Genomic DNA, 24,908 nt, shown 5'->3' with positions numbered 1-24,908 from the left:
TGGTCTGTAATACAATACATATATTTATAGAATTCTTCTTTTCTACCTCCCTGAAGCTACACACTGACCAAGATAAAGGAGATGGAAATTTAAAATACATATTAACAGGAGATGGGGCTGGCAGTCTGTTCATTATAGATGAAAATACAGGAGATATTCATGCTGCAAAGAAATTGGACAGAGAAGAAAAGTCCCTGTATGTGCTACGTGCCAAGGCTATAGATAGAAAAACTGGAAGACAAGTGGAGCCAGAGTCTGAATTTATCATTAAAATCCACGATATCAATGACAATGAACCAAAATTCACCAAGGACATGTACACCGCCAATATTCCGGAGATGTCTGGAGTTGGTAGGTAAAAACTTATCTTTATGCAAAATACAAACGGATTTGAGTTGATATGGAACTTGTAAGTAAGTTATTATTTGAGGCACTTAATACTAGCCTCTGTGAATATCCACGGAACATTATTTGTTGCCAGTAATGCATCATAAATGATTGGTTCCTGCTTTTATTTATTTGTTTCATCTTTGTCCACTTTTTAATCCTTTTTCCATACTATAAGCTACTCTTTACTCTTTTAAGCCCACCGGAACCACCAAGGAATGCATCATATATTGTTGTCTTATCAGTACCTACATAGTTTTGCCACAGCTGAGAATATCGCTTGCATAAAATGTATCTTCTTATTATTTGCAAAGTCTAATGTACCATATCTTTCTGTACCTTTAGACACAAACACCTTTAAACACGTAAGTATGTAAATCAACTAATGTATCACAATGATGCCAAATATGTTCCTGCAAATATCTAAAAATTTGGGGTTTTTTAAAATTTATTTTATTTCTCTTTGATATCAATATTAGTAGTTGTCGGTGGTTTTTTTTAATATAAACTTGTCTGTTTGTGTTTTTTCAAGATACCAAATGTACGAAAACCTTCCTCAAAAAAATAACTCTTTTTGTTTAAAAAATGTTCTTCTTCATGGATAAAAAGTTACAGCTGTTCACAGCTGCTGAACTGAAAACTAAAAATGTGGAGTGACAGAAGAAGACTGGTGAGAAATATAGCATCAAAGGAAAATAATTCTCTGAGTTCTGTTCAAATAACATAATGTGATAGATAACATTCACCAACATACATTCATCAGAAGTGATCATGATTACCTAAGTGCTCCACTGTTTTACAGCAGAGACAGTCTGTCTGATAAGATGAGTAAGCATAAAATACATAGGCTATGGGAAACAACTGACAGATAAATTCTCAAGAGTCATTTAATTATCATGAATTACTGTAATGGTTTGCAAATCCAGTCCTGGATAACAGCATTGCTAGGAAAGACGCTAGAATACCAGTCAATATTTATGACTAATATATATCTTTGCAGAATAATTTCCAGAAGTTAATAATTATTTCTCAGAGCAGTAGCAGAAGCACAACGGAACAGGACTCTTTTATAACTCTCTTCTGTAATCATGAGAAGGGAATAACTACACTACTATGCATAATAGAGTACAAGAATGGTTTTTTTAAAGATTTATGGAAAATAGAGAAATTCTTTCCATTCAGAATTTACTTTGCTGGTAATCTGTGAAGGAAAATTGTTGGCAGTGCACCTGACATGTTTAGTTCAAAATATATTTGTAAGGAAGGTACTCCATATGAATAGATAGGATATAAAGCATGATGTTCATGTTTAACCTTACCACTTAGTCCACCTCCATTAGACTTGATGGAGAAGCATGAATAAAAGAGAACAGAATAAGATCCAGTGCTTTGGCACTGCTCCTGAAATTTTAAGTGCATGAAATGTCTATATTTGATGAGGATGTTGATAGTATAAATACCATTAGGTACTTTTACCTGAAAAGTGTCCATAAAAGACCCAAGTAAAGGTGAGTTTTACTGTGAAGAAAGAATTAGAGGAAAAGGATTTAAATAGCAAAAAAAGCCCCTTAGCTTTCAATATGAAGGCAAAAAAAAGGATCTGAGTTACTCTTTGCTGTGTTTAGTTGACATTTGCTTTTGGGGATATAAAAACTACACTGGAATGGCAATTTTTAGCATTTGAATTTGAATGAAAGTAGTTTTGTAATTTCTTAAAGTAGCAGAGAATAAGAACCCAAATTCAGATCAGTCCATTCAAGAAGCAGAGATTCTATATTTCTGAAGTCAGTCCTAAGCATGCTAATTTAACAGTCAATATATACATATAGATATATGAGGAATACACAAATATACTCCTTCTTGGAGCCCCTTTGTCCTTCTCCAGATAAGGAAGCAGATGACATAACTGAAGAAAATGACTTGGGAGTAGAAAGGTGAGATTCTTGCCATAAGTGGAATACAACTTGGATGTGAGCAAGTGGTGCTTTTGTAAACCTTCCCATAAAGCACACAAAAGAACACATAAAATACAGAATGAAGATAGTGTAGTGTTTGAAATATCTATACAAAAGAAAGCTACATGAACGTAAGCCAGCAAATATGCACTAGGCAGTACTTAGCACAAAGTGCAGAGAAAAGAAGAAAAAAGACAGCATAACAAAAATTAAACTCAAGACTGATACAGTGTGGCAATGGACTGTGTAAGTGGCTCCTGGTTCATACTTTCCACAGCTGCTACGATATCCATTAAAAAGTCTCCAATGCATTAGGAAAATGTCATATAAGCAGTTGTAACTATTCTTTATTCGATAGATATTTAACTAACAACTGCTAGCTTTCCTGTTGTCTGGATGTGCAGTCCAAACAATTTTTTCCTGAACATCATGTGTATTGCAGAACATCACAAATTTACAAAATCGTCAGTTATGTGGGTAGGTTCATTACATGTCAACACTTAATCTTTTAAGTGGTTTTGGTATATATTGCTGTTCACAGATTAAATAGGTGTCAAATAGAAGTCCAAAAGCTAGATTCGGTAATGAAGTAGGGTGAAACTTTTTAGCTGGTTCTGGAAAATAGAATTTAAAATGGAATTTGAGGTTGGAGGGTCATGTAAAAAAGGTCATAAAGGAAGAACAAACTGAAGAATTACTGAGTGAGCAATGCATATTCAGGTTATTCCTGCTGTGAAAGTAAGTGCATCTGAACGAAAAAGGACAGAAAATATACTGAAAATGAAAAGAAAGAAAGAAAGAAGGCAGAGATCACAAAAGTGCATTCAAGAAAAACAGAAAACTTCAGAATAACCATTTAAGTGCATCTTAATTCTATATGTTCCTCTATAAGAAATGGAAGAAAGTAAGAATAACTGAATAGAAGCAAGAATCCCTGGGACAGGGTGATAATATTTACTAAGAACACATCAAATGAAAAGGTCACTGTAGTCCTGCATTACCGCACAAATACTTCAGATGATGAAGATGATTTGTTATAACTATATATACACAGATTCTTGGATGCCTAACCAAATAACTTTTCTAACTGGAAAGAACTGTACAATTACGGTATACACATTTGAAAAACAGATATACTCATGATGAGCAGGTCAAAAATCTGTGGGAAAATCTCAACTTCTTCCTATCCTTCACTTCCTCCCTATTTTGTGTCTTAAAATATATAATTTTTTTAAGTATTTAACTTATCATGTTTGCCAAGTTTAACAAATATGACAGCAGATATTTATGAAAGCTCAGGAAAATGTCACTAAGATTGAGAAATTGAAGAGGAATCATTACTAGCAATGTTTCCAGCTGCATGTGTATTTATTATTCAAATGACATGTCATACTACATATTTTTCACTCTGTTTCATGGAACAACTAGATCTCGATAACACAGGGAAAATGATAAGTCAACACCTCTGACCGAATGTGTGATTTTCAGTACCAATAGGCAAACCTCATTCATGTTTAACTAGTTTGGTAGTAGAAACAGTGAAAGCATAACATGGATTTTCAGCACAACCTATCCAAGCCGAGGGGGAACTATGAATGCTTATTTGTGCAGTACTATGTGCTAGTGCTAATCCTGTGTTGTAATATCTACACTGCAGCCATTAAACTATACATAAATTAACCTTGTTATGCCTAAACAGGATCCAGTTCTATCTCCAACAGCATTATAGGTATACCAAAATGCTATGTAGTAAAATTAGTATTGGAGGTAATCAAAACCACTGCAGTGAGCTGACTGCAATGGCATTTCAGATAGCTTTTATGGAAAAGATCACGCTAAATGCTCACAGTGATATTAACTTAAAAAATTAAATGAGTTAGTTAGTCTAAGAGGTTCTAAAAGTCAGTAACATGGAACTTCTCATTAAAACCAGCTACTATACTGAAGAACTAGAGAATAGTAACTCCTGTAGCTTTATTTTCAAAAAGTGCTAGAGCTGACTGAAAGAATCCTGAGATTTATGTCAGCCTAGGTAAATTGATTCAATAAAAAATAGTTCAAAAAAAAGGGGAAAAGGTGCTAGACAAACCCATAAAAGTTAATCAAAATATAATATAGAAAATAAAGGAATAAAAGATGTTTAAACATTTTAAACTGATGGAATGTCAAATCTGTAAGATACAATCTTGGTCACAATGAAGAGCACGTGGATTTGAAGCATAACCCACTCTGATTTGGCTATATTTTAGAAATACTATTAGAGGAAACTTCAGAGAAGCTAAAGACGTATTATGCATCTTGAGAATAATCTTTTAATTTCCTTTTCATGTAGAAGGAAAAGTACGGCTCTAATCGTACTTAAAATCTACTCATTTCTTCTTCAAGGCTTACATGAGTAGAACCTATGATTCAGGTATTTTTCCAAGTGAAAGACAATTGCTAAAAAAACTAAATAAAATAAAAACAAAACTAACCCTACACCTCATTGTGAAAACCACTTTTCTCAGGATATAAATAAAGTTATTAAGAATTTTTAAAAAGGTAATTTATCAGTGAGAAGTCCTGTGGAGTTCCATCCCTTTTGACTTCTTGGTCACTGTTATTACATCCTCCTGCACCTGCCTTGCTAATTTTCATGAGTGAGACTTACAATTATTTCTTATTAAACATCTTTAACATGCAGCTGATGATTATGTCACAATATATGTTTAATCTTGGAATTGATCCTATTAAGAGAAGGGATACTGCCTAATTTAATTTAGTACTCATTTCTTCAAATAAATTTTAATTTAGCACTTCACTGCCACTTTCTAGATTATACAGACCTAACCAAAGGCACATCCTGGTTCAGAATTTTAGAACTATAAGATCTGTATAATACATCAGAATAGGGAGCCATATTTTAAATTTAAAATTTTAAATTTATAAGTTTTCTAGTAAATTACTTTTACTGTAAATAAATCAGAATAAAATAATTTTTTCTTTAGCTGAACAGCAAAGTTTGATAGAAGGACACCATATATGAAATAAAATTTTTCAACTCCGACATACACGATTATAGCATGCCGAAACACACTTTGTATATAAAAGCTACACTAAATAAATTGTATATATAAGTTACATACAAAGAGAAAGAGAGAAAAAAAGAGGTGAAATTACAGTAAAACACACAGAGTAATATGCGTTAATACAGTCATTTTTATTACCGTGCTACTATCTGAGTTCAGTAGTATATACTGCAACATCAATTATAAGATGACCGTGTTAGAAGTTCCATTATCATTATTCACTGTTTCTGTAGCATCTCTTGTGAATGTATAAGCACCACAACTACTACCAGATTTAAATAAGACTTCATTCTGAGATTTAGTTTTAGTTACATCATGTTTTCAGCATCACTTCGTCATAGACACTTATTTCTCAAGAATAGCTTTTAATTTTGTATAGGAAGCTTTTACAAGAACAAGTAGGCCTTATAGTAAAGAAAAAAAGAAAAAGAAACTAACCAAATACAGTAACTATCATATTTTCTATTTTTTAATTTGCTTATGTCATTAAGCATTAATCTACAGATGTGTCTAAATGACTAAATGGAAGCAGCTTTCACCTTTTATATTTCACCAGGAAATAATTCTCTTTTCTCAGCTGCATATTTTCCCTGGTTTCAGACGCTTATAAAAAAAAGCTCTGAAGGACTATCTTGACTTTGCAACAGGATTCTGATAGCGGCTTTGCTAACTTGCAAAATTTCAGACTGTTAATTGTTAAAATATACTCTATTTTAAAAAGAATTATTAGGTTAGCTTTAAAACAAAGATATATTTCAAAAATTATTTTATCCATAAGTTCATATTTTACATTCTGCAGTTAAAATACAGTATTAGAATTCCTTTCAGTCAAATTAAGCATGATGGAAGAAATCCTTATCTAGAATACTTCACATATTTCAATTTGCATTTGCCACTGTAAGTAAAGAATTTCAAAACTTCCATAACTGTCAGCATATGCATAAGGTTCTTTTTTTAAATGCAGTATTTTCATCCTTTTAAAATTTATTTTCTTTTTTATTTTTTATGCTAGTCTTTATAATGAAAAAAAATAGCTTTCAACAGAAGAAAGATGAAAATATAAAATAAAAATTCAATGCCTCATAACACTTTCTTATAATCAACCAGCAAGGTGAAAAAGGCAAAAAAGCCTTGTGGTTAAACAGTTCAAAATATGAATTTAGTTTCACAAGAAATTTGGGGTATTTGGGTGTTTTGTCAGTTTTGGACATGAATCCTGTTAGATACATGCATAACATTTTTCTTCACAATAGGCTTGCACTAAATTTTTATTAGGAAAATTTATAGAAAGCTTTATAAATATTTTGTGTTTGGCATAGAATCAGAAACACAGAATCATAGAAGGATTTGGGTTGGAAGGCATTTTAAGAGGTCATCTAGTCCAACTCCCCTGCAATGAGCAGGGACGTCTTCAACTAGACCAGGCTGCTCAGAGCCCCATCCAACCTGACCTTGAATGTTTCCAGGGATGGGGCCTCCACTGCCTCTCTGGGCAACCCGTTCCAGTGTTTCACCACCCTCACTGTAAAACATGTCTTCCTTATATCTAGTCTAAATCTACCCTCCCTTAGTTTAAAGCCATTACTCCTTGTCCTGTTACCTTCAAGCCTGCTGATAAGATTTTCCCCATCTTTCCTATCAGCCCCCTTCCGGTACTGAAAGGCCACAATAATGTCTCCCCGCAGCCTTCTCTTCTCTAGGCTAAACAGCCCTAATTCTCTCAGCTGTTCTTCACAGCAGAGGTGCTCCATCCCTCGGATCATCTTTGTGGCCCTCCTCTGGACCCGCTCCAACAGCTCCATGTCCTTCCTGTGCTGAGGGCTCCAGAGCTGGACGCAGTACTCCAGGTAGCGTCTTGCCAGAGTGGAGTACGGTGGCAGAATCACCTTCCTCAACCTGCAGGTCACACTTCTTTTGATGCAGCCCAGGATATGGCTGGCCTTCTGGGCTGCGAGCGCACATTGGTGGCTGAAGTCCACCTTTTCATCCACCAGTACACCCAAGTCCTTCTTGGCAGGGCTGTTCTCAATCCCTTCATCCCCCAGTCTGCATTGATAGTGGGGGTTGCCCCGACCCAGGTGCAGGACCTTGCACTTGGCCTTGTTGAACTTCATGACATTCCCACAGGCCCACTTTTTGAGCTTGTCCAGGTCCCTCTGGATGGCGCCCTGTCCTTCTGGTGTGTCAGCTGCACCACTCAGCTTGGTGTCATCGGCAAACTTGCTGAGGGTGCACTCGATCTCGCTGTCTACGTCATTGATGAAAATGTTAAACAGCACCAGTCCCAGTACAGACCCCTGAGGGACACCACTTGTCTCCAGTGTCCATTTGGACATTGAGCCGTTGACCATTACCCTCTGCCTGCAACCTTATAACCAATTGCTTAGCCACCAAACAGTCCACCCATGAAATTGACATCTCTCCAATTTAGAGAGAATGATGTTGTGAGGGACTGTGTCAAAGGCTTCACAGAAGTCTAGATAGATCACATCCATAGCACTTCCCATCTCCACTGATGCAGTCACTCCATCATAGAAAGTCACTAGGCTGATCAGGTAGGACTTGCCCTTGGTGAAGCTATGCTGGCTGTCTCGAATCATCTCCCTGTCCTCCATGTGCCCCAGCATAGCTTCTAAGAGGACCTATTCCATGATCTTCCCAGGCATAGAGGTGAGACTGACAGGTCAGTTGTTCCCAGGGTCCTTCTTTCTACCCTTTTTAAAAATGGGCACAATGTTTCCCTTCTTCCAGTCACCAGGGACTTTGCCTGACTGCCATGATCTTTCAAATATGTGGGATAGTGGTTTGGCAACTACATCAGCCAATTCCCTCAGGACTCTGGGATGCATCTCCTCAGGTCCCATAGAGTTATGTATGTTCAGGTTCCTCAGGTAGTCATGAACCGGGTCTTCCCTTACAGTGGGAGAGGCTTTGCCCCTCTGGTCCCCATCTTGCAGTCCATTGACTTGGGAGGGGTGAGGAGAGAGGCTGCCAGTGAAGACTGAGGCAAAAAAGTTGTTGCGTACCTCAGCCTACTCCTCGTCTGTCGATACTAGGTTGCCACTCTTGTTTATCATGGGGGGTACACTTTCTTTAACCTTTCTTTTCTGGTTGACATACCTGTAGAAGCCCTTCTTGTTCTTCTTTGCATCTCTTGCCAAGTTCTGCTCCAGCCATGTCTTGGCCCTCCTGACACCCTCCTACACAACCAGGCAGCATCCTTCTATACTACTCACAGGATACCTGTCTCTGCTTGGACTGCCTGTGCAGTTCCCTCTTGCTTGTTAGTTTGACCAGCAGGTCTTGACTCTGCCGTGCTGGTCTCTTCTCTTCCTTGCCTGATTTCTTACACCTGAGGGCTGAGAGATCCTGCGCTCTATGGAAAGCATCCTTAAAAATCTGCCATATCTCTTCTTCCCCCTGTCCCTGAGGACCGTTTCCCAGGGGGTCCTACTGACTAACTCCTTGAAGAGCCAGAAGTTGGCTTTCCTAAAATTTAGGGTCCTGACTATACTCCTCGCCTTTCCCATATCCCTCAGGACTGTGAACTCCACCAATGCATGATCACTACAGCCCAGGCTGCCTCCTATCTTGATGTCACCGATGAGCTCACTTGCATTGGTGACCATCAGGTCCAGTACTGCATCCCCTCAGGTAAGGTTGTCTATTACCTGGCTTAAAGAGTTGTCCTCAATGCATTCTAGGAATCTCCTGGGTTGCCTACAGCTTGCCATGATAATTTTCCAGCAGATTTCAGGGTGGTTGAAGTCCTCCAGCAGGATGAGAGACTGCAAGCTCAAAGCCTCCAGGAGCTGGAGGAAGAAGGCTTTGTCAGTAGGCTCCCCTTGATCAGGTGGTCTGTAGGAGACACCGACCACAAGATTTCCTATGTTGCCTCTGTCTCTGATTCTTAGCCATAGGCTTTCGACCTGCTCGTGGCTATTCTTCAGGGACAGTTCGTCACACTGTACTGATATCCTGATGTAGAGGGCAACGCCTCCTCACCTCTTTTTCCACCCGTCCCTTCTGAATGGCCTGTAGCCATCGACAGCCATGCTTCGGTCATGGGATTCGTCCCATCAAGTTTCAGTAAGGGCAACCAGATCATGGCTTTCCAGCAGCACAGTAGCTTCCAGCTCTTCCTGTTTGTTTCCCATGCTGTGTGCTTTCTTGTAGAGGCATTTCATCTGGGTTGTTGGCCGTGTCACCTTCCCTTGGGGTGTTTCACAGAAGTTTCCTTGTTGGCTCCTACTGCCTCAGGAGCTCCCAGCTCATTTCTGCAAGACTTTAACTGTGCTGCAGTGTCGCCAGCATGCTTCTGGGCAACTGGCTGAGGGCCCATACTAGCACCCCGTCCCTCCAACCATTGTGTATCACCCCATAGTTTGTCACCAGGAAGCCTGATATGTTCCCCCTCCCCCTTCATATCTAGTTTAAAGCCCTTTCAATGAGCCCTGCAAGCTCCTGAGCAAAGACCCTCTTTCCACTTTGAGAAAGGTGGATCCCATCTGATACCAGCAAGCCTGGTGCTGTGTAGGCTATCCTGTTGTCAAAAAAGCCAAAGTTGTGTCAGTGACACCAGCATGAGGCAGAACTTTTCGAGTATGAGGGGGTGCCTTAAGACCTTATATTTCCAGTTAAAAATAGAAAACCACTGGAACACCAAAGGAAATTTATTTAGATCATGATTTTTTTTTTAAATTATTCTACCATTTGTATTGTTATGTACATAATATGGATAGCATTTTCCTAGCAAAAAGGAGGTCTGCTCTTGCAAGGAATTTACTTGACAGAGCTCTTATACTCTAAAAAGGTTATTTTGAATTTGTGCAGCTCCATTGACTTCAAGCTGGATGTCACGTAAGTGCTAGGATCTCCCTGCATGGACTTTATTTCATGATATAGCAACATAATGTATATAATTTCTGTTAAATTTAGATGTGCATATACAACTGCTATTTTTTTCCTGAGGTTTCTGCTATGTTTAGTTAGAAAACAAAATCGTATCTAATGTAAACATTATGGCTGTTCAAGAAACAGAATGATACCATCCTCAGAGAAAAATCTATGAGTTTACAATTCTCCCAAATAATTATGTGATCTCAAGAAACAAACAAATAAACACTCCGATCCAAATGAAAAACAATATTTTCCTTTTAGGATCCAAACCAGCCATTTAACTTTTTTTTGACAGTAACATTTTGGGATGATTATCCTTGTAGAGCTCTGTTCAACATCCAAGCATAACATATGAAATTAAAAATAAACATTGACTTTATATATTATTTTTTCTCCTTCAGAGCTTTGTTAATTTTATCTTTACATAAATCATTTTATCCATTAGTGTTAGTGCATTATTCTTTTTTACTGACTGAAAAAAAACACTTAAAAATAGTATAAGCAATCACATAAAAAATAGTATGTATATATTATGTATACATATATATGAAGGTAAAGAGGAAACTTAAATAAATAAATCATGTTTATAAAATTTGGGAAATTCCTCATAAGTCATCAGGTATACCATAGTTCTTTTTAAAGTTTATGCAAAAAGTATTAATATCACACTTGAAAGAATCGAGCAGGTAAAAGCTGGAGAGACTCTCTCATCCACAAGTAGCTAACTTCAGCTAAAAAATCACTTGACATATTAATTTTTCTTCAGCTACAAAATCCTCATATCTTCTAAACAGGACTCCTCACTTTTCTCATCTTTTTTTGATGGGGAAGTTTGGGTTCTTATTAAGACACTGCAAGTCTGAGGCAGCACAATGGGAAAACCAGAACCATCTATTCACTGCCTTTGAGTAACAACTCACTTTTGCTGCTGGAAGAAATCAGGGTTTTGTAGAATTGCTGTCAGCAAGCAAAGGTATTTAACACTTGCTGTAAACACAGGAAAGTATAAATAATTTCCACATTTCTATCCCATGGGACCTGGGCTCCTGTCAACGCATTGTTAGAAGTTTGCCACCTCTTTTGAGCTCCCATAAACCTCTACCTGCTGATCCTTCATGACATGCTGACCTAAACTATTTCTTGTAGGAATAAAGAAGATGACAGTGGTTCAAATGCAGCCATTAGTAAGCAGGATGGATCACTTTTAAAGCACTATATGGGACTTCAGGCTTTGTGAACTGGTTGGCCTAAACTTTGGAGATGTAGTTTTAAGGTGACCACAAACTCATTTAATCTCTGTATGTCTCAATTTCCCATCAATTAGTGGAAGACTAGAACAGCTCTACTGCATAGATATGTCGAAATGTCTTCAGCTACTGTGGCAATGGACATCACAGAGCCCATGGAGTGACAGTCTTCTTACCAAGCGGAATTTACAGGCCCAGGCTGTTTTAAATGTGGCTCCCCTTTATATGTCTCTGAAATGATTCATGCAACACTGTTTGCCCGCCTACTTTACTGCAGCAAATTTATTATATCTGATTATTTGTGTACACTGAAAAAAGCAAACAAACAAACAAAACCCCAGAGGTCTGGACCTCTCTAGATTAGATCCTGAAAGTAGGATTGTAAGTGGCTGTATCATACTTACATTAAAAACTTGTTGATGTGTCCATTTTCCTTCTTTTTATTGCAGTAGATTTTCAGCTAGAATACTTTAATCTCTGAACAAAAGCATAATAGGCTTGAATTCTTTACATCAGCACTTTTGCTCACACTGTAGTGCAGTACAATGGGATATGTTTTACATTGTTAGAGATCCTGTCCTACAGATAGGATGTAAACCCAAGGTCTTTTCATCTTTCATGGCTTCACATCTAAAAAGTAAAAATCTCATTGACATGCTGAAAATATTAAGGAACGACCATGTTGCATCAGCCAGCATATACACATCTTTATATGAACGTACATCCTTTACGCATCCTTTGATATAAACGTGTTAAAATTCACGGCCATGTGCAATCTGTTTTCAGAGCCACAGTAAATAATGAGTTCCAATGCATGCTGACAGTTTACAGGCACCTAATTTATTCTCTTATGAGCTCTTGGAGCTACCAGCCACCAAATAATTTTGCTTCTTTTAAAACATACTACAGTATAATAGGTGCAGTGAGCTCCTTCTCACATTTATGTGACCATACTGGAGCCTGTGGCAACTGAACTGCTGGTATTAAGGACTAGAATATCTGTGACTATTTAACATTATTAATATTAGGGACACCTGTGTCTATCAGAAGGAACATGTCAAATAGATGCATACACATGTTATATTCTTTATTAAAACTAAAACATGGCAGACATTAAAATAAGCAAGCTAATAGTGGAGAGGAGGTAATCTGTTGTCTAAGGGCAGGCCTTGCTCTTAAAGTGCTAACATTAATATCTCTATTTACATCATGCTAATGCACAAGGTTCTTTCCTGACACCATGTAGTTAAGCTACTTGTGTAGTTTTAGGTGTCTCAAATAAAATTCTTTTCTTCATTTAAATTATTTTGGAGAATGGAATTTCTCAAATGTTGGATCTGTAGTAGGCTGAGAAGACTGGATACACAGACCCAAGTAAGCAATTGTAATTAACTAAATATGAGTTAAATCTGTTGGAGAATTGGTTAAATACAGCCATAAAAGAAATCAAAAAATTATATTGAGAAGTATTTTTTCAATTTTTTATTCTGTTAAATCAAAACACATCTGAGATGCTTACTCACCCTAATCTTCTGAACATAGAAGATTTTTTAGAAGTTTTTAAAAGCAAAGGCAGCTTTCTGAATGGCTGAATATACATTTTAGTTGTTAACATCGTGCAGCTGAATGTAAAATGTCAGGTTTGTTTTTTAAAATCATGCTAACACAGGCATGAACCTATTTTGAAAGCAAAACACAAAGGAAGGGTGATTTGTGGGTTTTTTTTCACCAGATTTCTCTATAACTTTCCAGAATGTGTAAAGAAGATATAATGGATCATATTTGTGTTTATATCTAATATAAAATAAATTAAAGTAACTAAGCATCACAGACAGCAGAATGTACATAAAGAAGCTTTGACATAATTTTCAGTCTTCCAAAGCCATCTCATCAAATAGATCAATCTGTTATAAAACAAAGGTCCAGACTCCTACGTCTTTATTTATCCTGTGTACATCATTTTATGAGCTATCCCCCTCCACCTCTAACCCTCAGTTTTAGTAGAGCTACAGAGAAATGAAAGCTTTCTCTCATGTGAATTTGAATGATTAGGACAACTTCTTTTACAAATGATTTAGCTGCAGCATACCACCAGCCTAAAAGTAGCAAGCTCAAGAAAGGTACATTACTTCCCCAAAAGAAATCCACTATTCTACCTGAAAGAGACCATCAAATGGCTCTCTACTGAGGTGGATGAACTGTGAACGTCTGTCCATAATGGATACAGTATTGTTAAATAAACAAATGAGAATATATATATATGTATATATAATAAACATGCATGTATATATATATTACAGAAATAAAACATCATACTTCTTTCAATTAAATAATGTAAATCAGTATGAGAATTGGTAAGTTTCTAGCAATATGGAAGATGAATTCTAGAAATAGGAGTTTCAATTCACAATTGAGCTTGAATTCTATTATACATCACCATTTTTCCTTCTTGTCAATCATATAGTCATTTCGGAAATTTTCTGTGTCATACACAGCCTTCCGAGAGTCAAGAAAATGAAGATAAGAAAAGGCTCATCCTGGACTATCTTGCCTAACTCCTGCTTATTGGAAAACTACTCTATATTATTCCCACTGATACTCATCTTTTACTAAGTACAGGGAATAATATAACTTACAGCATTTCTCATGGCAATCGCTGTATTTTTCTTAATAGCTAGCAAAATGCAGATCTGCAAGTTTTCACAATGACAGCAATCCTCATGCTCATATTTACTTTATTATCTGCTATCTAACCAGATGCCTCAAAAGCCTTTCCAGAATAGTTTTTTTCCTACAACATTATGCATATGTGACACTGGGAAAAAAAGAACATGCAAGTATCAGTTTTATTCCTTAAGGAAGTTGCTTATATCTTAATATTTAAAACACATATTATGCACACCTAAATGGTAATTTAAACGAAACAAAATAAAAAAATCTAACCTGCTGTCCACTGGAGTATGTACCTGTGTGTGAATATCTTGCATTTAATAGAGTTGCTGTCAATAAACTGCAAATTCTTGTCAAAGCTCCCTGTCAGAAAGCCAGCTCAGTTACAATCACTTCACTCTGCTCCAAGGCAAATGATAAATACCCTATGATAAATAAGGCTGCGTACACAATATATTGGATACATAAACAACAACAAAAATCAGTCTATTTCCTCATAAAGTCAAAATACGTGACAGTTGTGAAAGAAACACTTAAATAATAACCAGCTCTTCAGCCCACTGAGGTGGTTAAGAGAGAGGACAGGGGGAAAAAGTTGCATATTTCATGGTCTGGAAGACTAATACTTACTGACATCATGAATCAGATTTTTAAAAATACCTTGTCTATCAGGAACGTGTGTCTACCTGAGGAAGACAAACAATTTTTTTAAGAGCATATGTCCAAAAAATTTTCACTGAGAGCTAGACACACCACTGTCTAAACCCTTGGAAATTAGCTCAGGCATTTCTAAGAGTACTTCCCAAACAAGCAATTTGGCATAAATACCTTTAATCTTTTTCAACCAGAAAAATCTATGAGATCTGTCAAAATGAGATTGTCCTTATGATATGCGTCATTTACTGTGACTGTGATCTTGCAATCAATAGCCAATGCACTTGTGATCAATCTGCAAACACAGAGAAAACTCAACAGTCTTTAGCAGAACACTTCTGCACATGAATTGTTTGACAGATTATATTTAAGACATTTGAACACTTTTGAAGAGAAATGAGATGTCTAGAAATAATAACAGAAAAGTCCCTAGAGTGACCCTACTTAACATTCTAGGGGGTTTGTCTACATGTACATACACACACACACACACACACACACACATATTTACATCTGTATTTACTTATACATACTCATGCAAACTTTAGAACTGTTTTGCTTTTGTCTAAAAACAGTACTCTAACTAATGTAATTTTAAAAAAAGCCCATGACTAAAATAACCCTGGAATTTGTTTCATTTTCTCTGCTTTAGATTCCATTTCTCTTCCAAATTACAGGCCTGTCTTGTTTCATTTCCACAGACAACATCCACAGTATCTAAACACAACAGAAGCAAGAGGCTTTCATAAGTCATGTGTTATAAACAAATGTAAATTTGAGTTTACCAATAATATCCTCATTTACTGCATTTTCACAGAAAATTACTATTTTCTACAGCTGACTTAATGTTTAAAGAAACAGACTATATCACCACCCAAACAGGAGTTCCCACATGATGAAAATGCCCCCGAATAAAATAAATATGAGGCCAGCCTGTTGTCAATGATAAGGTACTACATTCTTATGGTCATAATAAAGATTCACACACGGTTTCAAATTGCACCTTCTTGCAGAGCTGGCAAAAGGCAGAAACTCTGCAAAGATTTCTATTTACTTGTATTATAGAAGAATTTGGAAGATGTAAAAGAGAGTGAGGTTCTAGTTCCCAGTCACAGATAGAAATCTATAACAAAGATACTCTCCAAAATCTAAGAGAGATCTAAAAGTCGAGCTGAAAAAAAGGGAGCAAATGAAAAATAGGAACCGAAAGCTAACTTGTTCCTTCCCCAAAAATTCATAAATCTCTCTGTGCTGCATTGTAAAATAGAAAACTGTTCAGGCATATACATGAGAAACTCAAAGTTTAGTCCCAAAAAGTGACAATTATTTAAAACTGTTTCTTTTAAGCAAAGTGCCAAGATTGCCAGTTCTCATCTTTAAAAAGGAAATAAGCCTTCGAGGATTCTTCAGCAATTGAGTTGCTGTGACTGACCTGCCATAGCGAGCAGCTGTCAACCCATAAAGCTGGCCTACTTCCACATACTCTGTAAAAGCATTTGGTTCAGAGGAAGAGTAACCAAGGGAATTAACTGTCATATCATGGCATTACTTGTTGCTCCTTCGACATATTGGTTTCATTAGCAACTAATTCTAGTTGGAACAACTTTACCATACACACCGCAGCTCCAGGCCCAGAAACATGTTACTGGTGAGTTTCATCATTATTTTGAATAGAAATTTTGAGGATGATTTTGTGATTCATTCTTTTCATTTTTAGTTTTAATTTCTTTTTGAACATCGACTACAGATGTTTGCTCTGCCTAGAAGAAGTGTGTTTTCTGATTGTCATTATGTACAGCATGTGGAACAAAATGAAAAAAGATTTCTAAGCTGCAGTCCATCTCTTATGGATGGCAGACCACTTTATACTGTACCTATCTAGTCATTGGGAAATGCAATGTAACAGACTTGAAAGAGTCTCGCTACTCTACCGTATCACTGCCATTTGATGGCACCAGTATTACTGTTTAAGGAGTGACTGTCTTTATGGTGAGAAGGGGAAAAAGCTTCCCAGAAGAATAAAGATACACAGAGTTGTTAACCTACCTATACTTCAAACTACTTCTCATTCTTCTTACTGTTTCCCATTAGTTATTGCATCCGTAACGCTTTTTAAATTCGCATGTGGAGCATCTGATGCACTTCACAGTTACAATTACTGCCAAAGAAACACTAAAGTTACTGTATCAAGGTGTTGAATATCAGGAGGGCAAGGGCTACAGGCTTTGTTCAGCTTTAGGCATTCTTTTCCAGTTCAATTTCAGACATTATGTAACAGTGGTGTATGTGTTGTATTCACTGGCAAAAGCCTTTTCCCCACATGGCACTTCAGGCATATTAAAGACAGACTAGTTTTCTCACATTGCATCTTTCTCTGTGGTGAGACAACTATTAACATGTATGTACTTCTTTAATCCAAGTTCTGGTAACACAATCTAAAATGTGACTTCATTTTGTCATAGAAAAGGAAGCATTGAACAAAACCCCAAAATATCAAAACAAAACACACAAGAGAAACTATGAGAATTATTTCCCCACTATGTTTATAAAATACAATGAACTATTTCTGGAGTAAAGCTGGGTAAAAATAGTATCTCATATTTCCAGAATGGGTGGTGAGGTCCATCTGTTGTTACTGGTATGCAAAATAGAGAGCAAGGGAAGAAGAAAGGCTATACCATGCAGCACAGCTTGGTTTTCTTGTGTCTCTTATACATTATTTTTAGTCACATTAGCAGGGATTACAGAGACTATTTATGTGTATCACAGTGGTGCAGATTTGTGATTCCTGGATGGGAGATCAGTGGGTAGCCAAAACAAATGTACAGCACCCTTTCACAGGAGTTAGCACATAACTGACTTCTCAATCCGCCATAATGTGAGACCATATGCACAAAAATGAGACAGCATGTTTTCAAGTGACATTAAATTTCACCTCATACTTATATAGTGGAGTATTAAAAATCATCAACTTGGTAAAATGTAATTTATTAAATATTGCATCTCCTCTTCTATGCCAGCTTTTTGTCTTCTTTTTTTTTCTGTATTATACATTTCTGCTCTATATATATGGCTGAAATACATTTTAAGTTTCTTCTTAATTTTTCAGTGTCATATTATTACTCCTTTGAATCTGTTTCTGCAGGTTCCTTATTTGTTCTAAGTTGGTTTTCTTTGTTTTTCCAAGTCACACCCATTTACTCACCTTGTAGCTTGGATCATGTATCTGTTTACCTGTTGACACTTGCTTCTTTTCTGCTTGTATTCTTCCTTTTTCTTTGCTCTTTCAAATCTTTCATGCTATCAACCTTCTGGACTTTTCTGCATCGAAGAAAAAGCAGTCTAGTGAAATATCCAGTAAACAATGGTCATGTTCATTCTGCAGCTCCCTATTCTTTCAGCTTTCTACATAGAGATGTCTTCCAGTCAAAACATAAGAGTTATATCTCAACGTTATTTAGCCCTGCCTTTTGTATAGAAAGCAGTCTAAAGTGATGTAGTCCAACTGATGTGGTAATGACATTCTTGGTGGTCAGTTCTACGTGTTCCTAAACTTTTTAGTCTTGGGTAGTGCCATATGACTGCTCCTAGTTCATCATTTCTGCAGTTCATTTCCTAAGCACAGAGTCCTATCCAGAGGCAACAACCTGCTCTCAAAAATAAAAGTGGTTTAATAATTCTCAGTATTTCTGTAGTTTACTTAAAATTTCGTTCATGTCTTCAGCAAGGGCAGCTCCATAGTATGTCGACACTAAAATAATCCTTGGAGCCACGGTGTCTGAGCAAACTATCTGTCCACTTACCTTCTTTAGGCTTTTAGCCAAACCAAATTCCTAATTTTGCCTCCAGAGATTTTCCAGAGCTCTCCCAAATATTTTCAGCTTGTAAAAGTAATCCAGTTCTCAAATCTCCCCTCCCTGAATAAACTTGATGAACAGCAGACTGCCGTTGTGCGTGAAAATAGGAAGCAAGCATAAGAGGTTCTCCTTCAGGGAGACAAAGTCCTTCCTGCTTCTCCACTTACCCCAGCTGGTCTTCTATTTCTGAAAATGAAACAGACTTTCTGCTTTGAATGGAGCTCTCTCTTAAACAGAGCTAGATACGCACACACGCACACACACACACACACACACACACACAAGTTCCCTGTAAAAATCAGAATTTTTCAATAGTCATCAATTTTGAAAAAATGGAAAGAAAGCTGCCTGGTAATGTAAAAAATCTCTTGTGTCAGTATTTTCATATTTTTTTATGCCCAAATTATTTTTTGAATACTTTATATTAGAAGGCCACAGTCTAAACCAAAAATCTTGTTTTTTCTTAAAATAAAAGATATGAATTGATCTGAAATCCTACTTTTATAAAAAATATCAGAATCAAACTCAAAATGCAATTTGAAGTTACAGAAATTCTTTTGGAAAATAAAAATTCTGGTTCTGAATGATATTTAAATCATTATGTCATTTTTAATCCAGTGTTCATGGTGCAATCCTGAAACACACTGTGCTAACAACATAATCTCCTCATTTTCTTCACCCAAGCTGGATATTATTGTTCAAAATGAAGGTTATACGAAAAGTTATCACTAAAAATAATATTTTCAAATAGATGCAGATAAATTCTTCTGACTGGCAGAAGTTGTTTTCATGTCAATCAATGAAGCCAAATAGGAACAAAAGTGGCGTGCTGATGACTATGACTTTACATGAAAAGGTATCAAGATGTGTGCCTGTCTCATCTAGTGGAAGACCTCTTCTTCACTACAACAATCCTCTGCAGGCTATTTACTTCAGCTTTGCAATGCACTCTGGTATTGTGCTAGGAAATCGAATTATACCAGAGGGACTCTTTCAAAGACTGAACAGCACAAAAAAAGAGAAAGCATTTTAAAACATAATTCAGAAAAACATTCTCATTTCAAAAGCTTTTTCAAATTTACGTCTCACTCTTCATGAGTTCTAGAAATCTGTGTCAGTGGGACTCATTTCCGACATTGAGTTATACTGTCCTGGATATGGAGTCATGCCCTATCTAATTTATTTTTCCTTTTTGGACTCTACTTTCTTGCATGCACATACGTGCATGCATATGCACACACAAACCCACACACATAAAGACACTACTTACACAGATTTTGTCTACATTTGTCATCTCTCTGGTTATCTTCACAATTATCCTTTTGCATTTTTCCACTCTTACATTAAGACTCCACTCATCACGGATGTGTTGTCAAAGTACTTAAGCTTTCAGACTCAAATGTACATCTAAGCAAAGAAGAAAACAAAAAAATAATAATGCAGATGCTACAGCACTCATAAAGCTTGATTAATTCAACACATTCAGCAAACTGTTATTCCTTGTATGCTCACTGCATGTGGACATAGAGAGAATCTTTATGAGACAAAGCCAACAAAACAATCTGCAAACTGTGTGAATAAAGTATTGTGAATTCATCAAAATAAAACAAAAAAAAATCAGGAAAAGAAGAAAAAAGAAAAAAGAAAAGAAAAGAAAAGAAAAGAAAAGAAAAGAAAAGAAAAGAAAAGAAAAGAAAAGAAAAGAAAAGAAAAGAAAAGAAAAGAAAAGAAAAGAAAAGAAAAGAAAAGAAAAGAAAAGAAAAGAAAAGAAAAGAAAAGAAAAGAAAAGAAAAGAAAAGAAAGAAAACAGAAAAAACAAAATCAGACATACCTCTTGAAAACTCTGAGATTCAGTTCCCATCCCGAGAAGGGATAGGTTTGCTGGGTAGGAGTGGATTGAAGTTCACTTTGTTTTATGGAAAAGTGATGTTATTACTCCTTAGACTGCTGTTATAGTCATTGTCACATTTTTTCTGTCATCTTTCACACCAGTTTGGTTGTGTGGTGTGTTTGATCTTGGCTTGCTGCCAGAAGCCCACCCTACTGTTCTCTTACTCCTCCTCCTCAATGGTACATGGAGAGAAAATATGATGGAAAAGCTCAGGAGCTGAAATAAAGACAGGGACGTCACTGACCAATTACCATCCGGGGCAAAACAGACTTGACTTGGGAAAATTAATTTAATTTATTGCTTATTAAAAATGTAGTTGGTTAGTGAGAAACAAAGACAAAAACTGAAATACCTTCCCCTCACCCCCATATCTTCCCAGGCTCTACTTCACTCCTTTATTTCTGCTCTTCTTGGCAGCTGTGGAAATATCTCAGAAAGCTTCTAATTTCTAAAGTAGCAGCCTGATTCATATTTTAATCATGCTGACTACTGCTGAAAAATTTGGGCAAAAGGCTGCTTGTGACATAATCTGGAGTATAAATAAATAAATGAATAAATACAGCCACATTCTGTGGGTACCTTTCAGTTGGGTGTGAGGATAGGACATAGTTATCTTTGATTAAAAAGATCCAAACTAGTTTTGTCTCATTACCAAATATTTCGTGATTATTGCTGAGTTCCTTTATTTCACTGCCTTTCTGGGTTTGATTTTGGACCCCAAAAACTAAGAGGAGTTTCATTCCTCTTAAAGAGAAGCGGCACAAGCATTGCCTATCATCTGTGAGGATCCTTCTTTATGACACAGCAGACTGTTGCCAGAGAAGAGAGTGAACTGCATGCCAACACTAAATTTTCTGAGGATATACTTTTGTTAATAATTTTTCACAATTGTACAATTAGTTTACTACTAAGCAGCAGCTCTTATAACACTATTTTTTCACCACTCTACAGAATTCAACAAATAAAACACCAGTATTTTGCAAACTGTGATGAGTTCTCATTCTACATTCAAGTACAGCTTCTGTACTGTCCTCAGCAACCATAACTCTATGCATTTGAGCCTCATGAAACAAAGATATACATTCCAATGAGACAAAGACAGAAATTTCCCAAAGACTGCCCTGAGCTTTGAAATGCCTTTCTTAAAAAAAAAAAAAAAAAAAAAAAAATCATTCTCAAAACAGTCTTCAGCATTCTTTTTTCATCAAAACCGTATGCTAGGAAAAGAAAATTCATGTGCATTCAGTTGTTATGACCATACTCAAACTTCTATGTCAGTCCCAAGACAGTGCCTAGATCAGAAGGCCACAGCAAGAAGTTTTCTTGATTAAGATATTTTGGGTTTTTTTTGGGGGGAGGCAGGATGGACATATACATTTCCCCTGATTCTGAACTTCTAAACACTACAATGGCACACAGCATAAGCATATGATTCTACTGATTACCTTTACATTTTTTATAAGCAACCAAGTGATATTGAGTCCCCTTTCCCTGTTAATCTTGAGGAGGCATGGGACTTAACTGATTTGCTTTTCTGAAAACAAAAAGGACTCATGGAAATTCACATTTCTCAAAAAATTGTCTTCATTTTTTGTCCAGATAAGCAGTTCTGCTGGACACAGTTAGTGCTAAAATTGTGCTTATTTGGTTCTTCAAGATTATCTTTACAGCTCAGCTTGGCACAGAGATGACCTCTAACTCTTTAACCAGGCAAAAAGTAATCTAGATTGCTGATGGCAAAAATGCTTTTCAGAGTTTGATGAAATGTGACAAAGCATTTTTACAACTTTGTTCTGATCGTTTGTTGCAGAAAAAGAAATATTAGTCCCCTCTTGTCATTCTGTTCAGATAACCTGAAAGAGTGGGAATTATTACTATTATGTAGGTAAAACCATTCTGTGTAAAGAGGTACTACGTACTACGAGAAAATACATGCATCTAACAGGACCTAATAATAACTTGTGCTCCCATAAATCTGTTTTGATTACTCTGGATTTTGACTTTCCCCCATCCCTCATATACACTGAAGAGTGACAGTAGAGATTATTCACTTCAACTCCATTAGTCACAGATAAATGAGCATCTTCTAAATTTATAGTCAAGACAGATACTTGATTGCAAGTTATCTTGGTGAACTTCAGTCTAGAGAGGCTGAGGGTGAAGAAAGAAAGGAAGAGGAAATGATATCACTTAAGTGAATAGCACTCTCTAGACATTTTTCTTCTAAGGAAAGTGAGATACATAAAAAATACCCAGCGAAAAAGCGGGTAAAGAGCTACTTCTCAGTAAGCTTTCTGCCCTTGGCAAGGAGTTAAAGACCTTTACCCTTCCAGCTATTGGACTGCCTGCATTTACCCAGACATTTGTCAGCTCTAGATTGTGTTAGCAAAATGTATCTTGACGTCTTGAAAATTGCTTAGAAATAAAAGCTTGTGAAGAACAGTTTTGTTTATATCTTACAAGAAAGGCCTTACAGAAGCTTTCATTTGCTTCTAATCCATAAACTACACCAAATGTATTGTCTCACTGTGCATATAGCCCATATTCTCTTCATTGCGATCACAGGACATGGGTAAGATATTTTCATGCAAAATAAATGAATGCTGAAAAAATGTAGTTATCATTTAATGGCAGTTATTTGCCAAATAGGTGGATAATTTTGATCAAGAGAGAAAAACACCCCAGAATTAATTATTACAAAATCAAGCTAATTTATTAAAAGCATCTTAAAAATTAGTTAGGATGAGTCAAAATTATTTATTCAGTCTGACCAGGTATTTGGAGGTTGTCATCTAAGCAGAAAATTATTATGGGGAAATTTGCTTTAGGTTAATTTACTCATTAAGGCAAACTTAAGAGTCATTATGGTACCTTTCACACAGCAGCTACCTACCTTGTATGTGAAGTCTCAACTGGGGTGATGTTATTACCAGAGAACAATCTTCAAACCTGTTTGATCACCTAAAAAAACCTAATGCTGTGTTGGATTTCAAAGATATGTGGCAGCCAATGCACTTACTCACATTTGACTGAAGTATGAAACTTAAGTGATAATGCTTTTCATTTAAGTCACGAGGAAGACGAGACTTTATTTTACTGTCTTCTTGGGTAGGATAACACTGGATTTGTCCACTGCATGCTGTTTGATGTTTTACTGTATTCAATAGTGAAACCCCCTATGTGGTTTACAAGAAGTAGGTGCCTTCTTAAAACCTGCTGATTCCTTCTTTGGTACCCATTTAGGTACATCTGTTATTCAAGTGACAGCCACAGATGCTGATGATGCTAACTATGGCAACAGTGCTAAAGTGGTGTACAGCATCCTCCAAGGACAGCCATATTTCTCAGTGGATCCCGAAACAGGTTAGCAATTCACTCCGTCTTACTTTTTGCAATGACAGGAGACAGAAATCAAGACACTTTTCACTTGCATTTAAATATTTAAATAAATAAATATTAAAAACAGTTGTATGGCATCATATGACTTGACACCAAGCTGATACACCTTTTCTAAATGGAAATTGGAATCACAATAAAAGTATGCCTTTTTTGTTATAATATTATTGCAGAAGAAGAATTTGCCTCCAGATACCTAATTCTAATGCACATAAGACTTGGCAGGCATTGCATTAGGTTGTTCCTGCATGTTATCAGAATTGTTCTGGTTTGAGAATCCAGAACTGAAGTTCAATTTTTCCCAGAATGTCTGAAGTTCCTAATCCATTGACCATGCTCAAATGATGTATAACTTCCTTTTGAAACAATTTCTTTTTAAAACAAAGCAAGGGCATTATATCAAAAGTATACTATCAAAAGTATACTAAGAGTCACGTGGTCATGTCACATGGCCAAAGTTCTGTTTGGTTTTCTAAAAGGAAACATGTGTGCCCACTTTAATGAAAAGGTCTTTTAGGTTCTAGATCCCAAGAGGACTGAGGTAACTTCTTTGTTCAGGCTGTTTCAGGGATATAATCAGGGATTTTTAGTTTTTCTCACCGGAGGTCCCTACCCTTTTTGTGTGCTGTACTAGAATCTGAGACATTTAAATTAAATTTATGAAATTCTTGAGACTGGCACCTAAAAAAGATTTTCCAATACTAATTTTACAGTCTTGTCTGATTCTTTTATTAGCTATACCCCTGGCTGACTTACAGTGGCCATCACTGGGCATTAAAATCTGTGATCTATTACAGTCGAAAAGAATGAATCCAGAGAATGTCACAGTTCAGCTTTGTGCTATAATATGAAAACTTCATCAGGGATGGAGATTACATAATGCT

The 24,908-nt window shown here is 36.4% G+C and overlaps 1 protein-coding gene across 2 annotated transcripts in view; it reads left to right on the top strand.

The window, feature by feature from the left end:
• The window catches only part of CDH9 (cadherin 9), a 99,935-nt gene that overhangs the window by 52,244 nt on the left and 22,783 nt on the right, over positions 1–24,908 (top strand). For both annotated transcript variants that reach the window (XM_009938092.2, XM_075417138.1), the window contains 2 exons: positions 57–351; positions 23,872–23,991. In XM_009938092.2, the coding sequence (XP_009936394.2) occupies positions 57–351; positions 23,872–23,991 (415 nt within the window). The remainder of the gene's footprint in view (positions 1–56; positions 352–23,871; positions 23,992–24,908) is intronic.

Source organism: Opisthocomus hoazin, chromosome 3 (genome assembly GCF_030867145.1).
Source record: "Opisthocomus hoazin isolate bOpiHoa1 chromosome 3, bOpiHoa1.hap1, whole genome shotgun sequence".
NCBI classification, from domain to species: Eukaryota; Metazoa; Chordata; class Aves; order Opisthocomiformes; family Opisthocomidae; genus Opisthocomus; species Opisthocomus hoazin.
Note: the sequence above shows the minus strand (reverse complement) of the source record. Positions and strands in the feature narration are given on the sequence as shown.